Below are 26,074 nucleotides of genomic sequence, written 5' to 3' on the forward strand. Positions count from 1 at the left end.
TGCAGGTCTGGTAGTGTTAGCCCTCCTTTTTCCCTCCTCCTCCTCAGCTTCTTCCAAGCCAGTCTAGTGGCTCCATATTTCCAAACAAAGGAATTTAGCTCACGTTGACATTTGTCTATTTGAGTGGAGTCGAAAGCCAGGGGGATGGAGGGGATGGAATTAAACAGAAAAGTGTATTTAGGCAGGATAGACATCTTAATTAGGATTGTCCTCCCCGAGATGGAAAGAGGGAGGTGAGCCCATGCCTTTATTTTTTTTTGGCATTCTTTATGTACTCGATCAAGATTCTGGGCAGCGATTCTATTGATATCTTGGAAAATTCTAATACCCAAATATCGCATAGAAGGAGCAACGTCCAGATGAGTAATATTGATGTTCCAGGCCATAATTTCCGTGTTGTTGGCATTTATCTCGTAACCGGAAATTTTGCCGAACTCCTCCACCCTCTTAATCACCCTTGGGAAAGCAAGGTCCAAGTCAGATGTCATTACAAGAATGTCATCAGCATATAAAGCTACTCGCTTTTCCCACCCTCCAAAACTAAAAGGTAAAATATCAGCCTCATCTCTAAGAGTCTGAGCAAACGGCTCAATATAGAGATTGAAGAGAAGTGGGGAGAGCGGGCAGCCCTGCCTTGTTGTAATTTTAAAAGGCTCTGTCAGGGAGTTATTTATGGATAACCTAGCAGTTGGAGCTTTATATAGTAGAGCTACCATTCGGCAAAAGCTCTCAGGTAAATTGAATTTTCTCATGACTGCTGACAGAAAGGCCCAATTGACCCTGTCAAAGGCCTTGGTTGCGTCCAGGGTGAGGGCAGCCAGCGGAAAGGAGTAAGTGGAGGCAATATCAATGGCCCCGACTAGATCGTGTGTAAGGTCTGCTAGATGTCTGCCTTTTATAAACCCCTTTTGATCCTCATGAATTATTGAAGTAACCACCCCCCCCCCCCAACCTATTAGCCATAATACCGGCGAAGATTTTATAGTCGCTGTTAAGGAGCGATATTAGGCGATATGACCCACACTCCTTTAATTTTTTTCCAGGTTTGGGTATTAAAACTACCGTGGCGTCATTCCAAGACTTTGGGGGTCCATCCTTGCCAAAAGAATGCTGTTGAAGAGAGTGGCCAAAACTGGGGTAACCTCCTCAATGAGCACACGATATAGTTCCACCGGTCGACCATCGGGGCCACCCGCCTTGCCACGCTTCCCTTGCCCTATTGCTTTCTTGATCTCTTCTACTGTGATCTCTGTCACCAGAGCCGTACTTTGCACACATGAAAGCCTTGGCATAGATCTATTATTAAGCCAAGCATCTCTCGAATCTGGATCTTCACAGGTATCCTCTTTATAGATGGCCTGGAAAAAGTCTTGAAACGCACTACCTATGTCTGACTTTGAAAGCCGAGAAGCTGCTTACCCTTCCACCCTGATCTCCCTAATATGGTTCCGAGCTTGGTCGGCCTTGGTTTTCCAGGCAAGAATCTTTCCTGCCCGCCTAACCAAGCTCGAAGGGAGAGTTCTTACTCGCTTCCTACCTTCTGGCGACCCTAGCCTGTAAAAGGCTATCCAGTTCAGATTTTAATACTACAAGTCTGTTTTGCTCCTCCCCTGAGCCAATATGGGCGCCTAAGTTGTTCTAGATGCCTTTCATTTCTGCCTCCAGCTTCTCAATGCTTTCTCTGTATTTTTTCCTTCTATAAGAGAAGCGACTAGTAATACAGCCCCTCCATATGCTTTTAGAGCGTCCCACATGATCCGAGCATCGGCTGAACCTAGAATTACCTCCAGAAAGTGCTTGGTCTCTGATCGAAGAAAGGTAATTTCTTCTTCTTCAAGTAAAATAGTTTGGTCAAAGGACCAAGAGGCATGGGTGTGAAGCTGGCCTGTTTTTAAAGTGAATAAGATGGCCGAGTGGTCAGAAAGATGTGACGGGAGATAACTGATGTCTATTACTAGGTCTTTAAGACTATAACTGAATAACACATAATCAATCCTAGATAAGTGTTTGTACTTAAAGTTACGGAAAGAGAAACCCAACTTATCTCCCTCCCTTTCCCTCCAAACATCTGCCAGGCCTATTTGTGACATTATTGTTGAGAGTACCTGCCTAGATTTCGAAAAAACACAGGCTCTAGAGCAGGGGTCTCCAAACCGGTCCTGGAGGGCCGGATCCATGCCAGATTTTTAAAATAACAACATGTATCTAAATGGGGACTAGAGCTTGCAGACTTGTCCAATTTTGGATTTAAGACAATGTTAAAATCGCCAGCCTAAATTATGGGGTATTGAAAGGCAAGCAGGTGGTCACAGATAGTGTTCATGTAGGATGGGTCGTCCTGGTTTGGGCCATAATACCCAACCAAGGTATATGGAGAGCTATCCAGCAGAACCCTTACCAAAAGCCACCTGCCGCTCTTATCCTCCCTATACTCTACTATTTGAGCTTTGGCCTGCTTTTTAAAAATGACTAGGACTCCCCTAATATTCGGCGATTGATCTGTGCCCAGAAAGATGTCTATCCACTTTTCTTTTCTTAAAATCTCTGTTGTTTCTACTTTGAGAAGATGTGACTCCTGAATGACAATGACCTGCGCCGGGGAGTCTCTTAGATATTGAAAGATCTTCGTTCTTCTACTCCTCGTGCACAGGCCATTGACATTCCAGGATAAAAAACGTAACTGTGTCATCCCATCACATCCCACCTCACTAACCCATCTAAACACCCTGAAGTTCTATTATCCTGATTTCCTTTGACTAAAAATACACTGGTCTTGTTAGTTCTCTTTAAAATAAAATGAGGATTCTGGCCTACGAGGAAATTTTTCAATTTTAACCCTACCACCCTACGTGATAGCCCCCCTCACCCCCTGGAAAACCCAGCCCTACTTACACTGGCCTGATGAATATCCAGTTTTCTGCACCCTCAACCAACCCTACCTCCTCCCCCCCCCACTGCCGAACTGTGTCATAAGTAGTGCATGAACGTTTTCACTCTCCCTGTATTTTTATATAAAACACCATCAGTGCCCTTAAGCCCTATTACCTTTTAGTTCTGCCTGCTCTAATTTTAGACTCTCTCTCTGTTTTTTATTTTTTATTTTTATTTATAAGTGCTTCTTTGTGCCTTTTTAGCTCCTTAGTATTTTTGCATTCAGAGGAGAGTATATTAATACTTTGTTTTCAAAATGATATTGATTTTATTTATATTTTTTTTATTTTTATATTCCCCATTTTTTATTTTTACCTCTAAGTTCCCAACTAATGAGGAAAAGGACCACTAATTCAGCTTACAACCCCATCGAATTTCCTGCCCCTCGTGTGAGGTCCCTCAATGACTCCAGCATCTCATCTGCCTCAAGAGGTGATCTAAGATTGTGCATCTTGTTGTTGAAATGACTCTAGGGAAAGCAGGAAACCTCATCTGTACCGTCACACCCAAGGCTCTGAATTTTTCCATCCTTTGCCCACTCCCACTGCCGATCCAACGTGGTCTTCGATAGGTCTGAGCGAATATCAAACTGGAAGTCCGGGCCTTTTAGCGATTTAGCATTTAGGGCTAGATTTAGTATTTTTTTCTTAAGTGTGTACGTAAGGAAGTTTACCAAAATTTTTCGGGGCTTCATCCTGCCAGGTTTTAGACGGAAAGGGTCCCTATGTATCCTTTGAATGTCCTTATCCAGTATGTCCGCCGTCTCCTCCAGATTTAATGCGTCTTTTAAAAGGCTCACCACATAGGTTTTAATATCACTCCCCTCTTTCCCTTCTGGAACCTTCAAGAGCGGAGGTTGTTTCTCCTTGAGGTGTTCTCCAAGGACTCAACCCTCTCGCGGAACTCATCTCCCTCTTTTTGAAGAGATTGTATTTTTAATTCGGCAGATCCCAAATTCCCCTTAAGCTCCTCGACGGATCCTTCCAATGACTCAGTCCTTTCATTTAACCGATCCACCTTTTTTTCCAAGACGTCACAGGTAGCCCTTATCTCATTTTGGTTTTCAGCCGAGACCGAAAATCCCTTCCTTATGTCTGCTTTCAAGGAGACTAGTAAAGACTCGATTGAGTAGCAGGCTAAACCGGTGTCACACCTGCTCATAGAGCCACCAGCTTCTGGTACAAAATTAGCTAATGTATGAGCCATAGATACATTGGGTATCTCGCCTATCTCAGTTCGATCAAGATCGAGAACATATGTGGAAACCTTGACTAGAGCTGGGGATGTTATAACATCAGGCACACAATTCTCCTGTGGCTGCTGGAGGCAGGTTAATTCAGCTACCTCTGCCATTTGGGCAGAGATACCAGATCTATCTCCAGGAGATGACACCACTGTATTGGAGGTCTTCTAAGTAGGCGACTGGCAGCTCGAATCTAGAAGCCCAGAGGGAGCTTTGTCAGAGGGAGACTCTTGAAAGTTTGATTGAATGTTTAAAACCTGAGGCAGTACTTTGAAAAATGAGCGCAGGGAGGGAGTAATGCGCGGTGGCCTTATTTCTCTGTGTTTTTTTTAAAGCCTACTCCCTGCCTTAAACTCCCCTTCTCAACCGCCTCAACTGACTCAGCCCTGCTTTCTGCACCCCTTGCAGGAACCCCCTTATGGGTCTCACTGTCACCTTCTATTGATGGAACTTGGGAAGAGTAGCTGTTCTTACCTCCTCTGCCCCTACCTCGTTTGGGCTTGCCCTTAGCTTGTTTAGCTTGTTTCTTCCCGCTAAGCAATTTTGGACTTTTGCTTTCCTCTTCTCCTGCCACAGCCACTGAGCCGAACGGTCGTCTGTTCCCCTTGTTGCTACTCGCGGGCTCTGCAGAACCTCCGTCACTTTCCTTTTCTCTGGCTCCAACACAAGCAGCTACACACACCCCCCGTCTGCCGGGAGCTCAGCTGCAGCGAAAACGTCTGAAGGAATAGCCTCAGAAGTTAAGAACACACCTATACCCGGCACACCAGCCGCCGCCTTGCTTTGAATCGGGCCGCTCCCGCTTGTGCTGACTCTGCCGGCGCTTCCTCGCAGGAGACCGCGGGCTGCCGCTCTGCGGCCCTGCCTCAGCTCCACGGCTGCGAACTCCCAGCGCTGCGGCCGTGAGAGACCAGGAGTGAGAGCCGGAGCCTGCACCCCAACTTTATGACACATCCAGGGACCATCCAGCACTCTACAGCGCCAGGAAGGTAAACATAGGTTCTCCCCACGTTCCGGCACCGATTCCCCGTGCTAAGGATCAAAAGAGCAGCACTGCGGGGGGCGAAGGGCGGGGATTACTGGAGAGGGTGCGCGCTACCGCTCAACATGCGGGCGCCATGTTCTCCAGAACAACATTCTTTTTTCGAAAATGTGGTATCACTTCAATATTAACAAGATGGGGAGGGCATCATAAAAGATCCAATAAATAATATAAGATTATAAAATCATAAAATACTTTGACCAATTCATTTAAGGTTCCAGACATTTTCTATACTTCAGAGAACATTTCAGGAAACCGGCCACAAAAGGAATACATTTAGGTTTTAACAATTGCAGGTAATAGAGAGCGGGACGTACTTGCACAAAATTTAACTTTTTTTAAAAGGGTTTTTAAATAAAGGATCCTAAGCATTTCATACAATTTACAGAAAAACATAAAGTGCAGCAGATCCTGTGGAGACAAATTGTCGCAGCCACAGAGTGCTAGAACTTTCCCTTTATGACATCCCCTAGGAACAGCTAATAAAAAATGGAAGAGGTCCATTCTAAACCTGATTAGTAAAAATCTCTCGTAGGCTGGTAACGGCCAAGATTAATATGGTTCCAAGTCTAGTGATGTTTTAAGCATCATATATTTACGAACACTTGGCTTCAACAGTTCTTTCTCCTCTCTTTCCATTATTTTACATTGGATGAAAGAGAGTTTTACAAGTGCTACATCTTCTTTGACAATACAATCAGGTTTTAAAAAACAAGTCCAAGCGTCCCAACTCGCTAAAACACATCTTTAAATATTTCATCCATGGAATGTTAATCATGTGATCTAGGTCCATGATCTCTTTAAGAAGGTTGTGTGTGAGATCAAGATGTTTATTAAGCCAGCATTGTAGCCAAAAAGTTACAGGCCGCAGAGCCAACATATCACTTAAATATGGCTTGCCAGTTTCTTCGTGTACTATTATATTCGCAGTCCCCTTTGGAACACTCATTAGCTGTTTTAAAAAATTGTTTTCCGTAACCTGTAGACCCTCAAGTCCGGAATATCCTCATAGGTCACTCCCATAACTGGCTATAGATACGTTCCTGGCTCGATAAATTTTTAACATTGCAGCCACTGGGCGATTGCCCATTTTGGCTGCAAAGCCAAATAGCGCAGCGTCGGCCCTGGTGACTTCTCCCCTTTTCTTGTTATGGAGAGCGACCCAATTAAGCCGGTCGTCTAAAAGGATGCCTAGATACGAAAAGGTCGTGCAAAGTGGCACTCTATCACCATTCACCATGAAGGGATACTGTCGTTTTGGGCGCAGCCCTACCTGCATCACATAGGATTTGGAGTTATTTATGGACAGATCTCTTTTTGCCATAAACCCATGGAAAGCATCAAGTAGGGTTTGTAACCCTTTCCGGGGTGCGAGCCAGGAGGACTGCGTAGTCTGCATATAGCAAGACCGGCAGGCCCCGCCGGCCCACATAAGGGTAGTCAGCCCCGGTTTCTAACAGTGTTCTCTCTAGGTCATTAATACAGAGATTAAAAAGGAAGGGTGCCAATATGCACCCCTGACGCACCCCCCTTTCTGTGTTAAAATTCCTAGTAACCTTGAGGTCTAGGGTGTATCTAATATTTGCCTTGGTATCTCTATGCAGTTCCATCAGAAAGTCCACCAAATCAGGCTCCACTCCCATGGCCCTCTTGGACTGCCACAGATTTCCCCGGTTGACGCAGTCAAAAGCAGACGAAAGGTCCATGAAGGCCATGTAGATGGTTCCCGGGCGAGCGATGGTGTACTTTCCTAGGAGCAGATAGAGATTTAGGCATTGTGCCATGGTCGAGTTGCCTGGGCGGAACCCATACTGGATATCTGAGATAATCTTCTTCTCCTCCGCCCAAACAATCAATCTCTTCAAAATGACTCCCCCTATAACCTTTGCAACGGAGTCGAGCAGGGAGATTGGCCTATAATTCATGGTGCTATTGTGATCCCCCTTTTTAAATACTGGCACAATTGTTGAGATTCCCCAAGATGTTGGGCATCCTTCTTTAGCCGCGGCTTTACCCACCGCTGTCAGGATCGAGGCCCAAAAGGAGGGATTTGATTTAAAAAGTCCGGAGGAATACCATCCGGGCCTGGGGCCTTCTTTTTTGTAAGGTTGTTAATACCCTCCTCCATCTCGTTAACAGAGAACACGATTACATCCTTGCCCGATCGCGTATCCGGCAAGTATGGCGGGATTGATGTACTTTTAAAAATATTGACAAAGTGGGTCACCCATTCGTCCTCCGTTATATTAGTACCCACTTCTTTAGCCCCTTCCACTAAAAAAGGCGATCTATTAATAATGCTCCAGAATCTGGAGCTGCTAGATAGGGTCAGTGGATCTAGGAGCTCCCTCCAGATTGCTTCTTTCATTTCCATTTTTCGAGTGGCCAATACTTTTTTATAATTTTTCCGGAGTCTTCCAATCTGGGTTCTGTCCCTGGGTGTTTCTTTCGGTCCCGCTTTAAGATCTCTTGCGGCTTTTGAACATAGGGGACAGAACCATTTAGGATCACTAAAGACCCTGGGTTTCCCTGGAGCCAATAACATACCCCCCACTTTAGAAGCAATCCCTTCAAAAGCTTTAAGAATTCCAGTGGCCGATGTTTCATCGTGGAGGCAACAAGAGATTTCTGCAGCACAAAGTTCTTTAAATTGTTCATGAAAAAGAGACAGAATTACTTGGTTCAATTTTAACCGCCGTCCACCATCAATTGGTTGCAGCGTATTGGTACCTCTTACTGAACCCTTTTTCTTCATGATGCTCCCACCTATAGTAACACAGACCGGGTTATGATCACTAAATGCACTTGGTGCTATTAAAAAACCCTGAAGAAGAGATAAAATGGTTCTGGAGAGCAATATGTGATCTATAAAGGAACCACCTCCTCTACCTTTATAAGTCGGTTCCCCTTGATTACTAAGCGGAGGAGTATAACTCATTGCGGAGAACAGATCGAACTTATTAAGCATATCTTTAAGAACATTACCCTGTTTGGAATGCTCAAAATTAAGTCCCGGAATCAACGGACAACCCGGTGTGCTTATGTCATTAGATTTAGGATCACCACATGGGCGCACATTGAAGACTCCTACGATGATTAAATTATTTCTAGAAAGGCCACAGCACTGTTCCACAAAATTATTCAGCTCGCTAATCCCACAACCCTTTTCATTATTAGTGGCATAGTAGAAGTTTATCACGTGAAAGCTATTGTTTTTTTGCCCCAGGGAGATGGCCTGTATGTTTCTGTTAACATTAGGGATGGCCCTGATGTTGCATCTCAAGGCCAAGGATGTAAAGATTGCCAACCCTCCCTTTGCTCTACCACTATTAGATGGGGTTGCTGGAACAAAAAAAGCTCTATACTGGTTACAGTTAACAAGCCACGTCTCTTGGAGACATATTATCGAGAAGTGGCTGATGAATTGTACCCAAAGGGGGTCTGCGACTTTCCCTGCCAACCCCGCAATGTTCCATGAGAGTATGTTATGATCCATGGTGTACTCATTTGGACCGAAAGTAACGTCCTGTTGCTCCCCAGGAGAATTAGCCATTGTTTCTACAGGGGGGTTATCTTCCCAGGTCCCTCCTCCCGTGGAGGGAACAGGAATTTGCGGGAATACCTCCACAGGCAAAGACTCCGATGCTGAACGATCATTTTGAGGGTGCCAATTGGGGAATATGCTACTGTTAACTTCGGCGGCTGATATGGTAGGTTTCCAGCGCAGTCAATCACAGTCAATAAGACCAGAGAGAGCTTCGTATTTGTTTGCGCCCACTGGAAACGGGGAATAGCCATTTCCAACCCAAGTGTGTACCCCATTCGGTCTCGAAGGTAAAGGGCCCAGCCTCGATTGATTTCTGGGGTAGGGTGGCCTATCTTGTTGGCCCCTATTCCAGTTATCGGGCCGACCTGGTTTCTCCCTCCTGTAAAAGAAATCCAGTGGCAGTATCTCTATACCTTGGCCCCAGGAAACTGTTCCCAGCTCCACTTCCCTAAATATCCTTTCCACTGCAACAGGGCTGTTAAAGTTTATCACTATACAATCTCCCCTTCTAGCTTTTCTCAAACTACCCAGCCAGGATACCCGGCGAACCATGATAACATCATACACAGCCATGTGTCCTTCTACAGTGTTACAGGACAGCCAATGGGTTACCTTATTTTTTAATTGGCTGTAATAATCTTTGACTCCCTCAAGGAGAGGTGGAACATTACCCAGTACTATCACCAATGGGGTAGATTGTGGGGGTAGGTCGATAACGGGAAGGTTTCCCACACTTCTAGTTGTCTTTTCTGTGTTCAGACTTCCTTCTAACTGTATTAATGAATACAGAGCTGTTTTTCCTGTTTACCCCCTCTGCGCATTCTTTTCCCGTAATACCCGTAAATTAGATTTTTTCAGCCTCTGCGTTGTACTCCCTATTAGTTTGATCGTGATACTCTTTACCTACAGTGGTAAGTATTGGACATGCCATGGATGATGGACTTTTATTGGGCTCTGCGGGTTTTTTGGAGGGTGGGACAGGGCCGCCAGTTTGCATGCAGGCTGACAAACTTTCTAGAGTATGTGTGTTTTCTAAGGTGGCCTTTTGCAGTTTTCCCAAACTTTCATTTATTACCTTCAATCTCTCTATTAGTGGAAGCATAAATGACTTAAGTATCTGTTCCACTTGTGCGATGAGGCCGTCAGGAATGTGTAGTGCTGATTTGGGGCATTTAGAAGACTGAGAGTTTGCGTTAGAGATGGTAATTTTGGGAACTCTCTGCATTGTAATGGGGGCGCTAGATGAAGAGGGGTTAACTAGGGGAGTTAAATTTGCCGCAATATTAGATGTTTTAATTACCTTTGGGCATCGGCCCTTTTGTCTTCCCCCTCCCCTCTTCCTTTTCCCAGGTTGGTTGGTATGTGTTACAGGAATTTGTGGTGTGGGCTCAACTAGGTCCTTGGTTGAACCTATTTCAATAGGCCCACTATCTGCAGATAATATACTACTACCTAAAGTGGTGTCCACAGAGGAGATGTTATTACACCCAGCTAATCCTGTACACACTTCTGGCAAACTGGCCCTGCTATGTCTCTGGCTACCAGGTTGTTCTGGGGTTACAGCATTCTTGATATTACTCAAAGATGACCGCTTCGAGCCAAGGCATTCCAAAGATAGCCGCTTCTCGGTGAGGGCTATCTCGCGTTCTAAGACAACCGCTGATCTAGTGATAAAGTTGTCTAGTGTCCCAATGATACTGCCCCCTATAGTATTCGGCACTATTTTCCTCCCCTTCCCCGATCGTTGTGCCATAATCACAGGTTATATGTTGCCTTTGTGAAAGCAAGAAAATACCTGTACCCAAGTCAATATACAAAGTTCACAGGCAGGGTCTTTCTTTTACGATGGGGGCATGTTAGGGGGGTGGCTCAGCACTGCCTCCTCCTGCCCCGGATGGTCACAGACGGCCCACCCTTTGCCCGGGCTTAACCCGGCACAACCCGCACGCGATCCCGCGATGTGGGGACTCAACTCTGATTCATGCGCCTCCGGGCGCGATGAGGGCAGAGGCGGCTTCCGCCGCTAAGGATCCTGGGTCTTGTGGTCCCCCCACTCCATGCTGGCCGCGCTGCGTTGTTTGGGCAGCGGGAGCGGGCCAAGGCAACCGGCAGCAGGGCGAGAGAAAGTGGCGGCAACAAGGTAAATGTCTCCATGCTGAAGTAGTATCTGAGCTCCAGCTCCACCCGGGCTCAGCTCTGATTTATGCGCCTCCGGGTGCGGTCAGGGCGGAGGCGGCTTCCGCCTCTAAGGATTCTGGGTCTTGTGGTCCCCCCACTCCACCCTAGTTGCGCTGCGTTGTTGTGGGCTGCGGCAGCAGGAGGGGACCAAGGCAACCGGCAGCAGGGCGAGAGAAAGTGGCGGCAACAAGGTAAATGTCCCCACGCTGAAGATAGTATCTGAGCTCCCGCTCCACCGGGGCTCAGCTCTGATTTATGCGCCTCCGTGCGTGGTGAGGGTGGAGGCGGCTTCTGCCGCTAAGGATCCTGGGTCTTGTGGTCCCCCCACTCCACGCTGGCTGCGCTGCGTTGTTGTGGGCTGCAGCAGCAGGAGGGAACCAAGGCAACCGGCAGCAGGGCGAGAGAAAGTGGCGGCAACAAGGTAAATGTCCCCACGCTGAAGTAGTATCTGAGCTCCCCACAGAACCTTACTCTCTAAAGTGGTAGCTTGGTCGAGCAGTAAGACAGTATCAGAGGACAGTGTTAAGCATTTGATGTACCCACTCAGTCAGCAAATGAATTCACACACTCAAGAACTGAACTCTAGGCCAATTGTTTTGGTATAAAAAAATATACTGTTGTTTATTTTTAGAACCAAGCACGCCTGGAACACGTATGCATTAAATACTTTTCAGTAATAAGTTACTGGTTATAGAACTGTTTGAAAATGCAATAGGAATTGTACTTTGTTTGGTTTACAGGGGAGCAAAAGAATGCAACACTTAGTAAATACAGTACATTGGAATGAATAGGTTTTTTCAGTCGATTTCAGATAAGTTAGTTTTATGTTACTTTTTCTAACTCAGTGCTGGAGGCCTAGATTCAGCACTGGGAAATTTCCTGAAAATAGTTCAGAAAATGCGCTTAGGTTATTGTTATAATTTTTATGGAATATTTCGAGTTTTCAAAACTCCACACTTTCTCGTTTTTCTGAAGAAAATTGTCCATGTTATTCTATTGAAAAAAACAGGTTATCGACTGTGGGAGTTAAGGTCCCGGGGTTAGGCTCAGGGGTCCCCCAAGGTCAGTGATGCACTGTGATTGCACCCTCACTGGCACTAGGGCGGCCGAGTGCAGTGTTGAGGACCAATGTTATCCTATGGAGGATAGGAGAGCTCCGGTTGGTGGCTGCTGGCAAGCATGCCACGGGGCTGTGGGAGCAAAGCTCCTAGGGTTTAGCTCAGGGCAAGCTGGGGACCAAAGTAGCACCAAAAGTGCACCCTCAGCGGCACTAGGGCGGCCGGGTGCAGGGTGCTGTTTTGAGTTCAGGTGCCCTGTTGATTTCAATGGAGATTCTCCGGTACAAAGAAACACTGCTGGTTCGGGGACGAGGATCTTCCAGGAGGGACCACCACTTTAAGGGGTAAGTTGGGATGTTGAGGGTTGGTTAGGCACCCCTGGGTTGGGCACACAAGCCCTTGGAGAGTCGGGTGCAGGGGTGCCTTTGGACGATGGATTTTCTTACCCGCTCTGGCCGCGGTAGGGGGGTCCTCTGGATTGAGGCTGTAGGCGTTGTCTCAAGGCTTGAGGCAGGTCAGGGGTCGCCGGATCTCGGGTCAGGATGGCCGGGGGACCTCCTTGTGGTATTTTTCCACTCGCTCGGGCCGGATTCGGCGGGTGCAGAGTGGGCTGGATTCGCGGTCATGGCTGGCACCAGAAGCTGCAGTTTAAACACGTCTGGTGTTCATGGGAGAAACAGTCTTGAAAGTGAAGGCAAGCAGGTCCTCTGGGGTTTTTGAGGTTGCTGGCTGCTGGACACGCTGGGGTTTCGCGGGAGCAGGTTCGAGGGGAGACAGGCCTGTAGGGATGGGTCCAAGTCAGTGAGCGTCGTCCTCTTGTTAGCTCTGAACGGCTTCTCGTCCTTCTTCTTCTCTTCTTTTCTTGTGGTTGCTGGAGCAGAGGAAGGAAGGTTCAGGGTGACCCTAAATATTCAATTTAGAGGTGTTACAGGTAGGTAAAGGGCATGGACCAATGGGTCCCTTCCCTGGCATGGATACACCTCCTATTCTGCCACTCTCCAGTGGGAGGGGGCAGGAGCCTGTCCCTGGTTGGCTGGGTCCCCCATCCTCAAGTTGACCGGGACCCGAGGTTGTGCTTCACCTCGCCTTCCCCACCTTAGGGGTGGAGTTGGCAGAGGTGGGTACACCTCTCTTCCTCACTTGTTTTTCCTGCCAGTTCTTCCGTCCGAAGTGGGGGGTAGAACTAGTGGGGACCAGTTGCTGAAAGCAGCAAATGGTCTGGAGAGGCTCACAAAGATGGCATGCCTTTGAAGCCTCTCCTTTTTGAACCCTGCCCATCCTGGGGGAGGAGGCATGGCACCTCGTCCCAGGATGTGCATTGTTTTAGGCCCCGAGAGCAGCAAGCTCTCGACCCAGGGGTCCAGAAACATGTCTGGTGGTGGCAGCCTAGGCAGCCACTCAGTCAAGTCACTAGAAGTTGGTCGAGTTTCAAGGGGCATCTCTAAGATTTCCTCTGTGGTGTATTTAAAATTAAATCCCACACTGGCATCAGTGTGGGTTTAAAGTGCTGAGAAGTTTGATACCAAACTTCCCAGTCTTCAGTGTAGCCATTGTGGGGCTGTGGAGTTCGTAATTACAAATTCCCAGCACCATATACTCCTAATGGCAGCACTGCACTTACAGTGCCCAGAAACGGACCTGGTTACTGTAGGGGTACAGGGTTCATGCACCTGTACCCTCACCACTGGCATAGGGCACCCAGCTAGAGTGGTGACTAATGTATGCCAGGGCAGTGTTGTGTGGGCATGGCACACAGGGATGTGTGCCATGTCGACTCTTCACTTTGCTCTGCACCAAAACACGTAGCCTGCAAAGGCAGTGTGTGAGTGTCAGGGTGCAAGGCCTCTAAGAGTGGCACACTAAGTGCTGCAGTCCTTAGAGGCCTTCTCTGGTCACAGTGCGCTGGGTACCTATGGTACAATTTACCAGGGCCTGACATGTGGCCAGAGATACCAATTAGGTATAGGCTTCAATGCAGTTTTAGGGAAGGAACATAGGCCCTGTGTACCTGATTAGCAGGAGCCCAGGGCACACTCAGTGAAAGAACATCAGCAATTCAGCAAAAAGTGGGGGCATACCATGCAAGAAAGAGGGCACTTTCTCACATAGGGTGGTAGTCTGAGGCATCAGGCACAAGTGAATGCAGCTGTCTCACTACTCTCGGACATACGTCAACAAAGAAGTGCCTCGATTTTCTCAATGATTTCCCCACATTTATAGTGCTTATCATTAATCTTCTTCTTCCCACTTCCTTCACCACTGAACTCGACTGCATGTGCGAGCACTGGTGTTGAGACAGAAAAGTCTGCATGGTAATGGACGTGCATCCCTGCCCTGAGTGCCCCAACTCTATTGGCGTCTGGATCCCTAATGCTGAGGTTTGTTGTCACAGGCAGACACTGATCATGTGTGTGCATAATGCCATTGGACTGTCTCATGAGCAGCGTTCTTGTTAGACCAGGAGGGATACCCAAACTCTACCCTCATAGTGGTAAAAGGCTATTGTGCTCACAAGGAGTTAAGTGGCACTAGAGCTGTGGTAGCAGCATACCATGTGGTGATCAGTAGGAGTGAGCAGGTACTTTTTCACCTGTGTCACTTCAGTGAGGCCTTTGAGCTCACTCAGTTAAATTTCTACTTCTTTGTGCTTAACTCACCCTTGGCCTACATCAGTGTGGTGTGTAGCGCTGCCCTGCGCATGAGTGGTGTATCTGCATTGGGTATATGTGTACATGGGAAGGGTAAATATAGCGATAATGCAGCCCTGTGCAGTGCATGCATGGTAAATGCATGTGCTGGATGTATGTTTGCCTATGAGTGGAACCAACACCTAAAGGGTGTAGTGCAGTGCAGTGTGTGCTTGTTAAATGTATGTGCTGGATGTATGTGTGCCTATGATTGATATTGTACATGCAGAATACAGTGCTATGCAGTGCATGCATGCTAAATATAAGTATTGGGTGCATGTGTACCCATGAGAGGTACAGTACAGGAAGGATTCAGTGATGTGCAGTGTGAGTATGCTGTACACATACACTTTGTGAATGTGTGCCTGTAAATGGCACAATACATGGAGGACCCTGGGTTTCATTTTGGGACACCCAGGCCTGCACAGTGAAACGTGAGTAGAGGAGGTAGAGGAATCCCACATACAGATTTGTGTATTGCTGCATTCTTGTAATTTGGGTGGGACACATCCTACAGACACCCTAGAGAGGGGACAGCCAGGCTTCCCCATACACTTAACGGTGCTCTTTGATTCAGTGCGAGGTCAAGGAATGGGCCTAAGCATATCTCAGGAAGGGGATAGAGCTAATAACAGAAACATAAAGAGTAGGGTTGGGCCGTGGGCTAACCTTTTCATACACATCACAGTGGCTGACATAAAAGTATGAACTCTAGTCCCTCCTGTGGTCTGTGCTGTGGGATCAAGGGCAAAAAAGTGGGCATTTCAAACAGTGGCGGCTCCTCCACTATGGCGGCGGAGCATCACTCCACTGCTTTCAAGCAGTACGAGAAGAGGAAACATAAAATTATAATAACTTTCAGTTATCATCATTTTTATGTTAGTGCTGCTTTGCGGGCGGGGCTGCTCTGCTGTCTGAGGAGGGCAGGGGAGGAGTGATTTGCCCACTCCTAAGTATGCAATGACTGTTTGGTCGGCAGTCTGGGACCACCCAAACCAGTCATGCACACTTTCCTCGTTCTCCATCCAGGCTTCATTACAGCCTGCTTGAAGAACATGCCCTGGGGCGCATTCCCTAGTTGAGTGTCAAACCAAGACGCTCAAAACCAATTACAACACTGCATTGCAGTGGTTGGTTAGGGGAGCCTGGGTGCTTACCAATCACAATGCTGCATTGCAGCGCTGTGATTGTTCAGTGTTCCTGTTCCTCGAGGAGAGCAGGAGCAGAGACACATGACCCAGCAGGAAGATAAGTTAAAAAAAACTTTTTTTTAATTATGTGCTTCCTTGTGCAACGCCCTCCGCTGCCCGCCATGCTGGCCGCCACTGATTTCAAAAGAAGTAGACCCCCAACATAAACTTCAAAGACTCAGACTGTTGGGAAATGGAATATAAGAATGGGAGCTTGAGGCCACCCAAAATTGTCATCTACAAAGCCACGCTGTGTATGGAGGGGTAGCTCTACAAGACTTGGCCAGGACTGAGGGCCAAGGCCTGCTAGTCTCCCTGTTGGGTTAGGTGACATCACCGAGAGAAACCAAGACCACCTGCCCTGGAGCCAGGAGCACTAGTGCCTGCTCGCTTGCCAAGACTAGTGTGCTCTGTGAGACAGAGTAGAGTGGAGGAAGCAAGGATCAGTGGGGAGCCCTGTCTAGTGGCTCCCTTTCCGAGGTGTGAGGAGACATCTGCTGCACTGATCATGTCAGTGCCCATATGCAGGGAACATTTGGCGACCCTAGTATGTCAGAGGAAGGGCCACTGTGAATTGAGCCATGTGCATCCGTGTGCCGATTGGGCCTGTGGGTAGTCAGGAGTCGGAGAGCCTGTGTGCCAGGAGTGGCCATCGCAAGAAGATTACTGTGTTGTGAGGGAACATGCCCCTGTGTAGTGGTGAGCAGTGACCCCGTATGCCAGAAGGTGCCGCCGCTGAGAACTTCTCAATGGTGAACAGGTTAAAACCTGTGTACAGGGAGGATACAATGACTCCGTATGCCAGAGGGGGTCACCGGGAGCAACAAGACTTGCACTCTTATCGACGCCTTCCTGCCAAAGACCACTATGGGAGTAACTGCGCACTGTCATCAAGGCAAGTGACCTGCTTCAGAACTGTTGCATCTCCCCTAAGCCATCATGGGATGAACAGACACTTATCCTGCAAGGAGGAGCCGCAATAGAACTCAAGTTGCTTCTGTGGCGCAACCATGTGTGATGAACTCTGTGCCCGCTAAGTGCGGCCAACCTGGGCTAAGTGTGTTGAACTCACCTGATTCAGCCGCTAACGCTCTTGGCACCCATGGATGGTACGCACTCAGGAACTCTGGAAGCTCTAAGCCTGCAGGTGGAGATAAGACTTATTTTGAGTCAGGAAGCCCCGGGGAAACTTGCTTGCTAGTAGGCGCTATAGCGCTGGAACACTGTTGTATTTAAAATAGAGTCAGAGTGGACTCTGGAGACTCGTAACTACTAGTTGGGCTTGCCATTGATGTTGTCTACAGTGAATGAGGAATAACTATTATTACTAGGAGGAAGTGAAACCCGGGAAACTGCCCAAAGAAACACTAGAGCCCTGACCTCAGGACTATGTAGTTCTTTATGAATATCAAATTCTTCTTTTGTGTTGTTAGCAGTAGAAATAAAATTCTTCTCTTTTTCATAAAAGTGAGTATTTGACTGGACACTAATTTAATGATGCTGCTACATGCATTCTGAGTTGTGAGCTTGTGTTCACTCCTCTGAATCCACCTTACCCCGAGGGAGCCATGGACTGCTCCGACCACGCTTTTCCTAAGAGTCAAGTGCTGAAGGGGTACTTGACTCCGCCGGCCTGGAGGATGCGGGAAAACCGCCGCGGAGGGTTGAAAGACCCACCGCCAAATTAGGATGGCTGGTGGGTCTTGCAACCTGTCCTCCACTTTTCCGCCGCGGTTGCCTTCCGACCGCGGCGGAAAAGCATTAACATGGCTGGCGGTGTCTATCAGACACCGCCAGACATATTAGGATGGAGTAGAAAGTATGCTTTTCCACGGCGGCTTTTCCGCCGTGGAAAAGCATACAGACCTTCACTTTGGGGGCCCGTTGCGGGCCCCCTGGGTGAAGGGGGGTTGGGGGGTGTACATGGGGGTACCTATAGTACCGCCCTGCATTTGTGTGAACAAAGCGACAGGCACCGCGCGGTGCCTGCTGCTTTGTGCACGCAAATGCCGTGCATGCATTTTTAACATTGCAGCAGGTGCAGCTTGAAGCTGCACCCGCCGCAATGTTAAAGATAGAGGATGTGACCGCCACCCTGGCGGTCACATCCTAATCTGCACGGAGGGACCGCCGCTGCCCCTGCGGACGGTCCCTCCAACTCTATGGTGGCGGACGGACTCAGGTCTGTCCGCCATCTTAATCGGCCCCTAAGACGGTAAGTCATTTGATTTGAAGTGAACACAAAGTCCCCACCCACCCACACCAACTCGACTCATCTCCTGGCTCTGGAACTCAGCTCTGTAGCACTGTTTAATAGCAAAGTCAATATTTGTGTGCACTATACAATAAACAAGTGCACTGAGTACTCGGCTCATGCCCCACATTGGGAGTGTTCGCGTGGCATGGTGGACTTCCGGTCCCATTGACATTCTTTCATTTGCCACTCAGCCAGTGCTCACGAATGCTAACAGGGCTGGGGTAACGAAACTAAGCATGAGAGAGGCTAGTTTTTCAGGTCGTAGCCTATCAGACAGCACAGCTGTCTTGTTTGCTAACGTAATCTTGGGACATTCTGAAAGCTTCCCTGGGAATACATTCCACCCTTTGCTTGCCTCTGGTTTTGCGGTTTTTACCCCACATTTGCTTGCTTTCTATTTTCTGGCTTTATTTGTTTTAGGCTGCCCAGCTTGAGTTAGTCACTTCCCTTGCCCAAACCTTATTTACTGTATTCTTCCACCAGTACTGCATTTTTGTAAACTGGCCATTAAATCTTGTTCGTATCTTGTCACGATTGCTGGGTAATCAAAGACAGATGTCAAATATCAGGCTCTGTCTTCCAGGGAGCTTGGGGTTTACTTTTCCTTCTCCAACTTCAAACTGAGAGGAATTATGTGACAATCATGCTGGCTACTGCGGGTGTGCTGAATGGAAGGCTGTAGGATGTTCTTTTTTTCTAACACACACCAACCTTGACAAGACTAAATGAACAGTGCAGATATTTCAGAATTAGGACAGCACAAATTAAGCAAATTTTTGGGTAATTCTGAAGTGTGGTGGAAACAAATATGTGAATAAGATCAAAACAAATGAATACACTAGGTGATGACATTTCCACATATTATGGTTTGCACGTTGTATACTTTCATCAGTAAAACTGTACATCTGTGCAAATGTAGTGGTCACTTCAATAGAAGATGTGTGTTGCCTGTAATGGCAGTGCGCTAGCACACCATGTATACTCCACTTTACCATACTCCACTGTACTCTGCACCGCCCCACTACATTTTACTCTAGACCACTCTACACTGTGTCACTGTACTCTGCACCACTCCATACCTCTATACTGTATGCCAATGCACTCTTCCCCACATTACTCTACTACACAGCACTGCCCTCGCTCTACTCTGCGCCACTCCTCTCTGCAACACTGCCCTCTATGCTAATGCAATTTACTCTGAGCCACTCTACCTCACTATACTCTGCGCCAATAGACTCTACCTCACTCTACTATACACCACTGCACTCTATGACAGTCTGCTCTGCAACACTGCACTCTCCGCCATTGCACTCTACGTGACTCTAGACGAATGCACTCAGTGCCACCATTGATCTCTACACCACTGTACTCTGTACCACTGCACTCTACTCTGCACCACTCTGCTTTACGCCAATCTACTGCACTCTACACCAATGCACTGTAATCCATTGCACTCTACATCACTCCACACTACGCCAATCTACCCCAAGTCACTCTAATCTACTCTGCACCACTGCACTCTATTATATGCCACTGAACTCTAAGCCACTTTATTCCACTCTGTGCCATTCCACCCTACACCACACCATGCCACGCCTCTGCAATCTACCCTGTGCACTCCACTTTGCAACACTTTATTCTATGCCGCTGCAATCAAAACCAATTCACTCTATGCTAATCTACTTTACACTACTGCACTCTACGACACTACGGAGGATGATTGGGTCCACCAAGTTGACCTAGAACCCTCACCTATTGTTGCACTATTGGGGTGGGTGGCACCTATCAGTGTATTGCACCGCAAATTTATTGCATTGGCGCTACTCCTGGCGAAGAGAAGAGTGGCGTGCAGATGGGGTAGGGGAGAGCGCCCAAATTTAAGGTCTGGTTGAATGACCTCGTATATTGTCAGGAACAGATCACAATGTATGCTGAATTACTGCCGCTGAATTCGCGGCCTGCTGATATATGGGCCCCGCTGCGGTGTTATTTACTAGACCATGCTGACCCTGACGTTGGGGATGGGACACGCTTGTCACAGGTGGGTTGAGGGGATGCTTTTCCAACCTTGCAGTTCACTGTCTTCTATTGCATGGCAGTCTAATGAGAGGGGCTCAGTAGTTCACATTTGACACGCTCCTTGCTATGGGTACATACTGGTGCGCATTGCTTAGTGGCCCAGCTATCGATGAATGAAGGACACATGTCATAGACTAATATATCGAATATGAACTGATATGGTTATCTCAATAGCTGGTGCATATATGCCTATTTGAAAGTTAACAGATGTAACATTTTGTCTAGAACACCTTAACGATCACTTGCTAGATGTCTCGTTCACAATATGAGCTGTTATTGTAACCAGTACTGAAAACTTGATTTCGCTTTTTATTTTTACTTTCCTGGCTGCAGCTTTCCATGTAACTATACCCCCTATGTCTGTTGTATGCTTCACAAAAACCTGAAAAATAAAGTTTATAAAAAAAAAGAAACATGTCCACTGTCATACGGAGGCTCTTACGAGCCTCAGATGGGGACCATGAGCCAGTAGGCCCACGATGGTTCAATTCAGTTTGTTTCCAGGGTTCTAGGAAGATGAGGCAGGCCTTAAGTAACAGGCCTGAGACGTGGTGGAGGTAAAAGGACTGCGTAGAGCATATAAGGCCGCACTAGCAACTCGTAAGTCCTCGCTGAAGGAGGAGGCCTGGGCTGATCTAGTGGAGACAAGCACACTGCACAATAGCTCAAAGGTTTTGGGCCCTCATTAATAGCCCATTTACTTCATAAGAGAACGTCAACTTATTGGACGCCCACATCACGGAGGATGATTGGGTCCACCAATTTGAGGGTATCTTTCAACCAAAGTCCACACTACCTGAAGGGCAGGAAACTGTGAAAGGCAAGGCGGATCTCTTTTTTTCTATGCAACCCAAGAAGTAAGAGCTGGTATATTAGCTCTAACCAAAAGAAAGGCCCCAGGGTCAGATGGGATTCATCCTCACCTTCACATTGCCCATATAGACTTTTGGGCGCCTGTCCTTACAGCTGTTATTAATTCTGCAGTGTGGGTCGGCCGCCCAGACTCCCTGGCTTTATCGACCATAGTGCCAGTATTTAAAAAGGACGACCAGGACAGTACCTCATGTTATAGGCCCATTTCTCTCCTAGACTCTGTGGTGAAGGTGGTGGGTCATATGATTCTTAACCGGTTGGTAACTTGGGCGGACAAAGGCAACTTTTTATCAGAAATGCAATGTGATTTCCGCCCTGGCCAGGAGCAGTGTTTGAACTTATATCATGTTTTGAATAAGTATACTGTGGCTCATTCATGTAAAATATATTTAGCCTTCATGGACCTGTCCTCAGCCTTTGACTGTGTGAACAGGTCCATGTTATGGCTGCTGATGGTATCCATTGGCATTGATAAAAACATAATTTGGTTCTTGAGGGACCTTCACCGAGATTCAAGGGCGGTTGCCTTCTATTATAAGGACTTGAAAGTGTCCCTCAGTTTAACATCAGGAGGGGGGTACGTCAGGGGTGCATTCTTGCACCCTTCCTTTTCAAGTTATACATCAACTCTCTAGAAAAGGCCCTCTTAGGAACCAAAGCTGACAGTCCCCAGGAAGGCAAGCGTAGCCTGCCAGTCCTTATATATGCAGACAACGCAGTCCTCCTGGCGAGGACTGCAAGTGGCTTACAACTTCTCCTAAACTGTTTTGCCTCTTTTATGGAGGAGCTGGATCTGTCGGTGAACCACTCTAAATCATATATCATGCAGGTGGGCCCCGGAAAGGCTAAGGCTAAGCAGCCCATCTTTAAACTAGGAAGTTCTTTAATACCCAAGAAAAATGTTTTTTCCTATGTGGGAGTAGTGTTTGACGATTCACTGAGCTGGAACCCCCTGCTTAACCGAAAGAAAGGGGACCCAGTGAAAACTTCAGCTTCTGTTTTTAACTTTGCCAGCAGAGTGGGAGGGAAGCCAATAGGGGCCATGCTGAAGATCTACCAAGTGAAATGTATCTCAAAGGTCTGTTATGGGAGCAAGATATGGGGCCATATTGCGCTTGGGGCTCTGCAGAGCACCGAAAACTCATTTTTGCGAAGAGCTCTTTCTGTCCTGGAAGGTACCCCATCTTATGTTGTGCATGAGGAATTGGGGATGCCTTATCTCTCTGAAGACTTGGCTTTTCGACCTCTGGCCTTGTGGTTTAACATATGGGCCAAGCAAGCGAGCATACTTAGTAAAGACGTCCTACGGGACTGTCTTTCTCTTGATCACTTTACATGTATTCCATGGCTCCGGTATATAAAATATGGCCTTGCCAGACTAGGAAGAGTTGATCTCTTTACGAATCCTGAGGGAATTGATAAAAGGGACCTCACTTGGGCCAAGGAGTATTTTTTAAGAATGCAACATAGTGAAAGGGAAGGAAACGTGCTGTGTAATCCCAGTGTGCACGAGTGTGCCTGTCATAGAGCCTTATCTTCTAGGGCTGAAAAGCATACACAATCGTTTTCTTTTGAGGAGATTCCAGCTTGACCTTTTCCACTACTTATTGGCATACCCTGATGGTTCTCACAGAGGTCAGTGCCTCATGCCCTGTGACTGTGATGGAGAATCTCCTCAGGACATGATACGCTTTCTAATGTTCTGCACTTTTTATGCTGTTCCTAGAAAGTTATTTATTATCCCTATCTTAAAAAATGGGCTTTAGGAGGGTGAGACCAGCTTTTATTCTCTTACAACTTCTTTCTAGTGATAATTTTTTGTACACTATCAATTTTTTACGGTTCGCCATCAGACAAACGGCAAATTGTAAATATTATCTGTATTGTAACTTATGTTATTTATATGTGTATAGCTCATTTGGATTTTATAACATTTGTCAACTTGTAGTCTGATTTATGGTATAACATAGGCTGTATGACTTTTATGGTTTTATCCTTTAAGCGGAATCAAGCGTTATTGATTGATTGATTGACTACTAATAACGCAGACACTGTAAAGCATGATGGGAAGTAATTTATATTTAATTAAAGACAAATTTGTTAATATTTTTAATGCTGCCCATTTAATGCCAGCTCACCACAACTTTCTAAACTTCTTACAACACATATAATAACATAGAACCAGCCTTTCTCTTCCTTCTTTGGTTTCTGCTTAAAGAAAAGTTTAGTTTCTGCTCCTTTGAGACACTGATTGTGTCAGAGGTGAGCACAAAATTTAAGTAATATATAAAATGTAGATATAATGTTAAAGGGGTATGCTACTTGATGGCATAGATGTAAAAGAATAAAGTGAATCACTAAGATCTCATTGTAATATTTTGGTCGAATAATATTCATTTATGACACTCCTTTCCTATGGATTCTTTGTGATTTTTAATGTAAGCAGTTTAGCGTTTTCACTCTGGAGAACACACCAATAATAGTGTCAAAGGCCTTTTGCTACTATTGTACTTTAATGTCAAGGTGGGTCATTTTAACTCTTGCATCAAAAAGGGATGCCCGATCATTTTCTATTGATATAATTGATATTTGATAGCAATGGATTATGTAGATGAAAAGCATACGTTCCTTGTGATCTTGGCTATAGAAAGTACTATCCTTCCACAGAAAAGAAGTTGATAACGACCATTTACAATCTACTAAACTCACCATGTTCTTCTGGGATGGATTGGTTTCAATAAATTTACCTTATTATTTGCTGGAGATAAGCAATAAAATCATATTGTATGCAATCACTTAATATCATTTACACTTGTCTATACTTTCTTCTGATAAATAACAAAGAGAAGGCAAAAATTGGGATGCTTTACTACTTTATTCAGAAGAGACACAAAGGACAGCATGATCCTAAAAGGGTTTCTAAAGATTAAGACCATCTTCCTCGACGTGTAGAAATCGAAAATAGTCCCTTGTGTGGAGATTTGAAAAACAGAGCATTCATCCACCACCATCTCTGTGCAGTACTTCATGTGGCGCCGAGATTGGGGCTGGAGATCTTCAGAAACAGAAACATATGAGATGTAAGTGACTAGGATTAGGACTATAATACACCAAACAACTAACTGAGAAGAAAGAAGAATGCAATAGCTCCATAAAGAAAGGAATATATACATCTAAAGAACTATCAGTCACTGTCAAGAGATACCATATGGCTGGTTGCTCGGTTGTAGCCATGACTCATTGCTGCCTAGTGCTCACACAATCAGCTGTCTCATTTTGTGATATTTAATGCCATGCTCAGTGCTCGAAAGATTGCATGTGAAAAATTGAATCACCAGATTCACTAAATTGCGAATGTTCGTTTGCAAGGTAAATTCCACCTTAAAAGCTGTGGGCCTCATTTATGAGGTTTTGCCGTAGGGAAGCGCAGCAGGCCTTCCTGCTGCGCTTCCCTACGGCAAAAGAAAAGGGCAGGAATGTGCCGAATCTATAAGATACTGCGCATTCCTGTCCTTTTCCCCTGTGGTGGATCACAATGGGCAGCCTGTGCCAACGCAGGCACCTTTGCACAATGGTGCAAGGGTGCCTGCATTGCGGGGATGATTATTTTTGTACAGGAATGGAAACCTTTGCAAGAGTTTGAGCTATTGGCATTGTAAATGACGATGCCTTTTATTTACGCGTTGGTTTTATAAACAAACATAAAAGACATTGTCATTTACAATGCCAATAGCTTAAAAAATGCGAGGCATTTTGATTTGCAAATGCTTGTTGGCAGATGGACGGAGAGCTGGGTGTGGGGTAGTTAAGTCCGCACGGCGCTTGTCACCGCGTCCTGTCCTGCCAGCTCAGGTGAAAGGGGCTGGGAGAGGTGAGGTGGTCCTTGGAGCCCCATGTTCTCCCTCGTTCAAACTTGCTGAAGGAAAACCGTGACTGTTCTTACCTTCTCTTTTTCCCCTCCATATTACCCTGTGAAATGGATTGAAAGAAGAAAAACATTTTGGGGAAGTGTTGTCGCTCTTTAGCATAGTCTGTCAGAACTGCAGCCTCGGGGCGGAATTGGGCGGGAGGGGGAGGGGACTCAGTAGTTCGTGGAGCGCTGCCCTGGCTCGACCTAAAACCTTAAGAGGCCAGAACTAATCAACAACATGCAACTGTGTTTGTTTAACGCTTTTGAGAGTGCTTGCTCTTTAGTCCACTCAATCACGTTTTATAGATGCCGGCTTTAGAATGTTGACCTTATTTGTAGGCTCCATTGGAACACAGGGGTGTCACTCTTGAAAAAGTGTACTTTTGGTCGATTCTGAGGGAAGGCACTCTTATCGAGCTGCAAAGGATACGTTATGTAACTACCAACAACCACACAGACTCAGTTCAGCTACAAAAAAAACCTAGGCTTTTGATGTGGACGGGACCCTCTTTATAGCAGCTCCTTTCAGCCCAGCATGCATTGGTTGTGTTCATAAGAAGATCTTATAAGACCCCCTGAAACAAAGGCCCTGGCTGCTTCCATTGTATATGATCCACCCGTACGCCTTTGTTTGTCGTTTTTTTTTTATTTCTTTATTGTATTTTAAATAAAACAGCATAAAACTTGTACGTTCCCTTTAGAGCTGTACATGACATCGCAGCATCAGCTCCAAGGTGCGTCCCATGTCAATACATTGTCACCTGCGACTGCCTCTTCATCCCACAATACCATGGGACACGTTTGTCACGTTCATATGCTTATGTAACAGAACCCACATAATCTGTTGAAGTGAGCCTTACACTGGGCTTTAAGTGCGCCGGGTCCTGCCAGTGCTGAGCATCGGCAGTTGTAAAAAGCAGTTGCGGAGACGGGTCCATATCGGGCTCTACATTTTTGCCCTCACCTTCAGGATGCCAAAAAAATCTTAACTCTGCAGCTGTACCACCGTCACTGCCTTTGAGGTAACTTCAAAGAGACTGGTTATACATCCTTCATCTCATCATTTCAGAACAGAAGCA

At 46.5% G+C, this 26,074-nt stretch overlaps 1 protein-coding gene across 1 annotated transcript in view; it reads right to left on the minus strand.

The window, feature by feature from the left end:
* The window catches only part of LOC144769197 (uncharacterized), a 44,531-nt gene extending 40,906 nt beyond the window's left edge, over positions 1 to 3,625 (minus strand). Inside the window, exon 1 of the mRNA XM_078653215.1 lies at positions 3,430 to 3,625. Within this exon, the coding sequence (XP_078509341.1) occupies positions 3,430 to 3,625 (196 nt within the window). The remainder of the gene's footprint in view (positions 1 to 3,429) is intronic.
* Positions 3,626 to 26,074: the final 22,449 nt, after the last annotated feature.

Source organism: Lissotriton helveticus, chromosome 7, assembly GCF_964261635.1.
Source record: "Lissotriton helveticus chromosome 7, aLisHel1.1, whole genome shotgun sequence".
NCBI classification, from domain to species: Eukaryota; Metazoa; Chordata; class Amphibia; order Caudata; family Salamandridae; genus Lissotriton; species Lissotriton helveticus.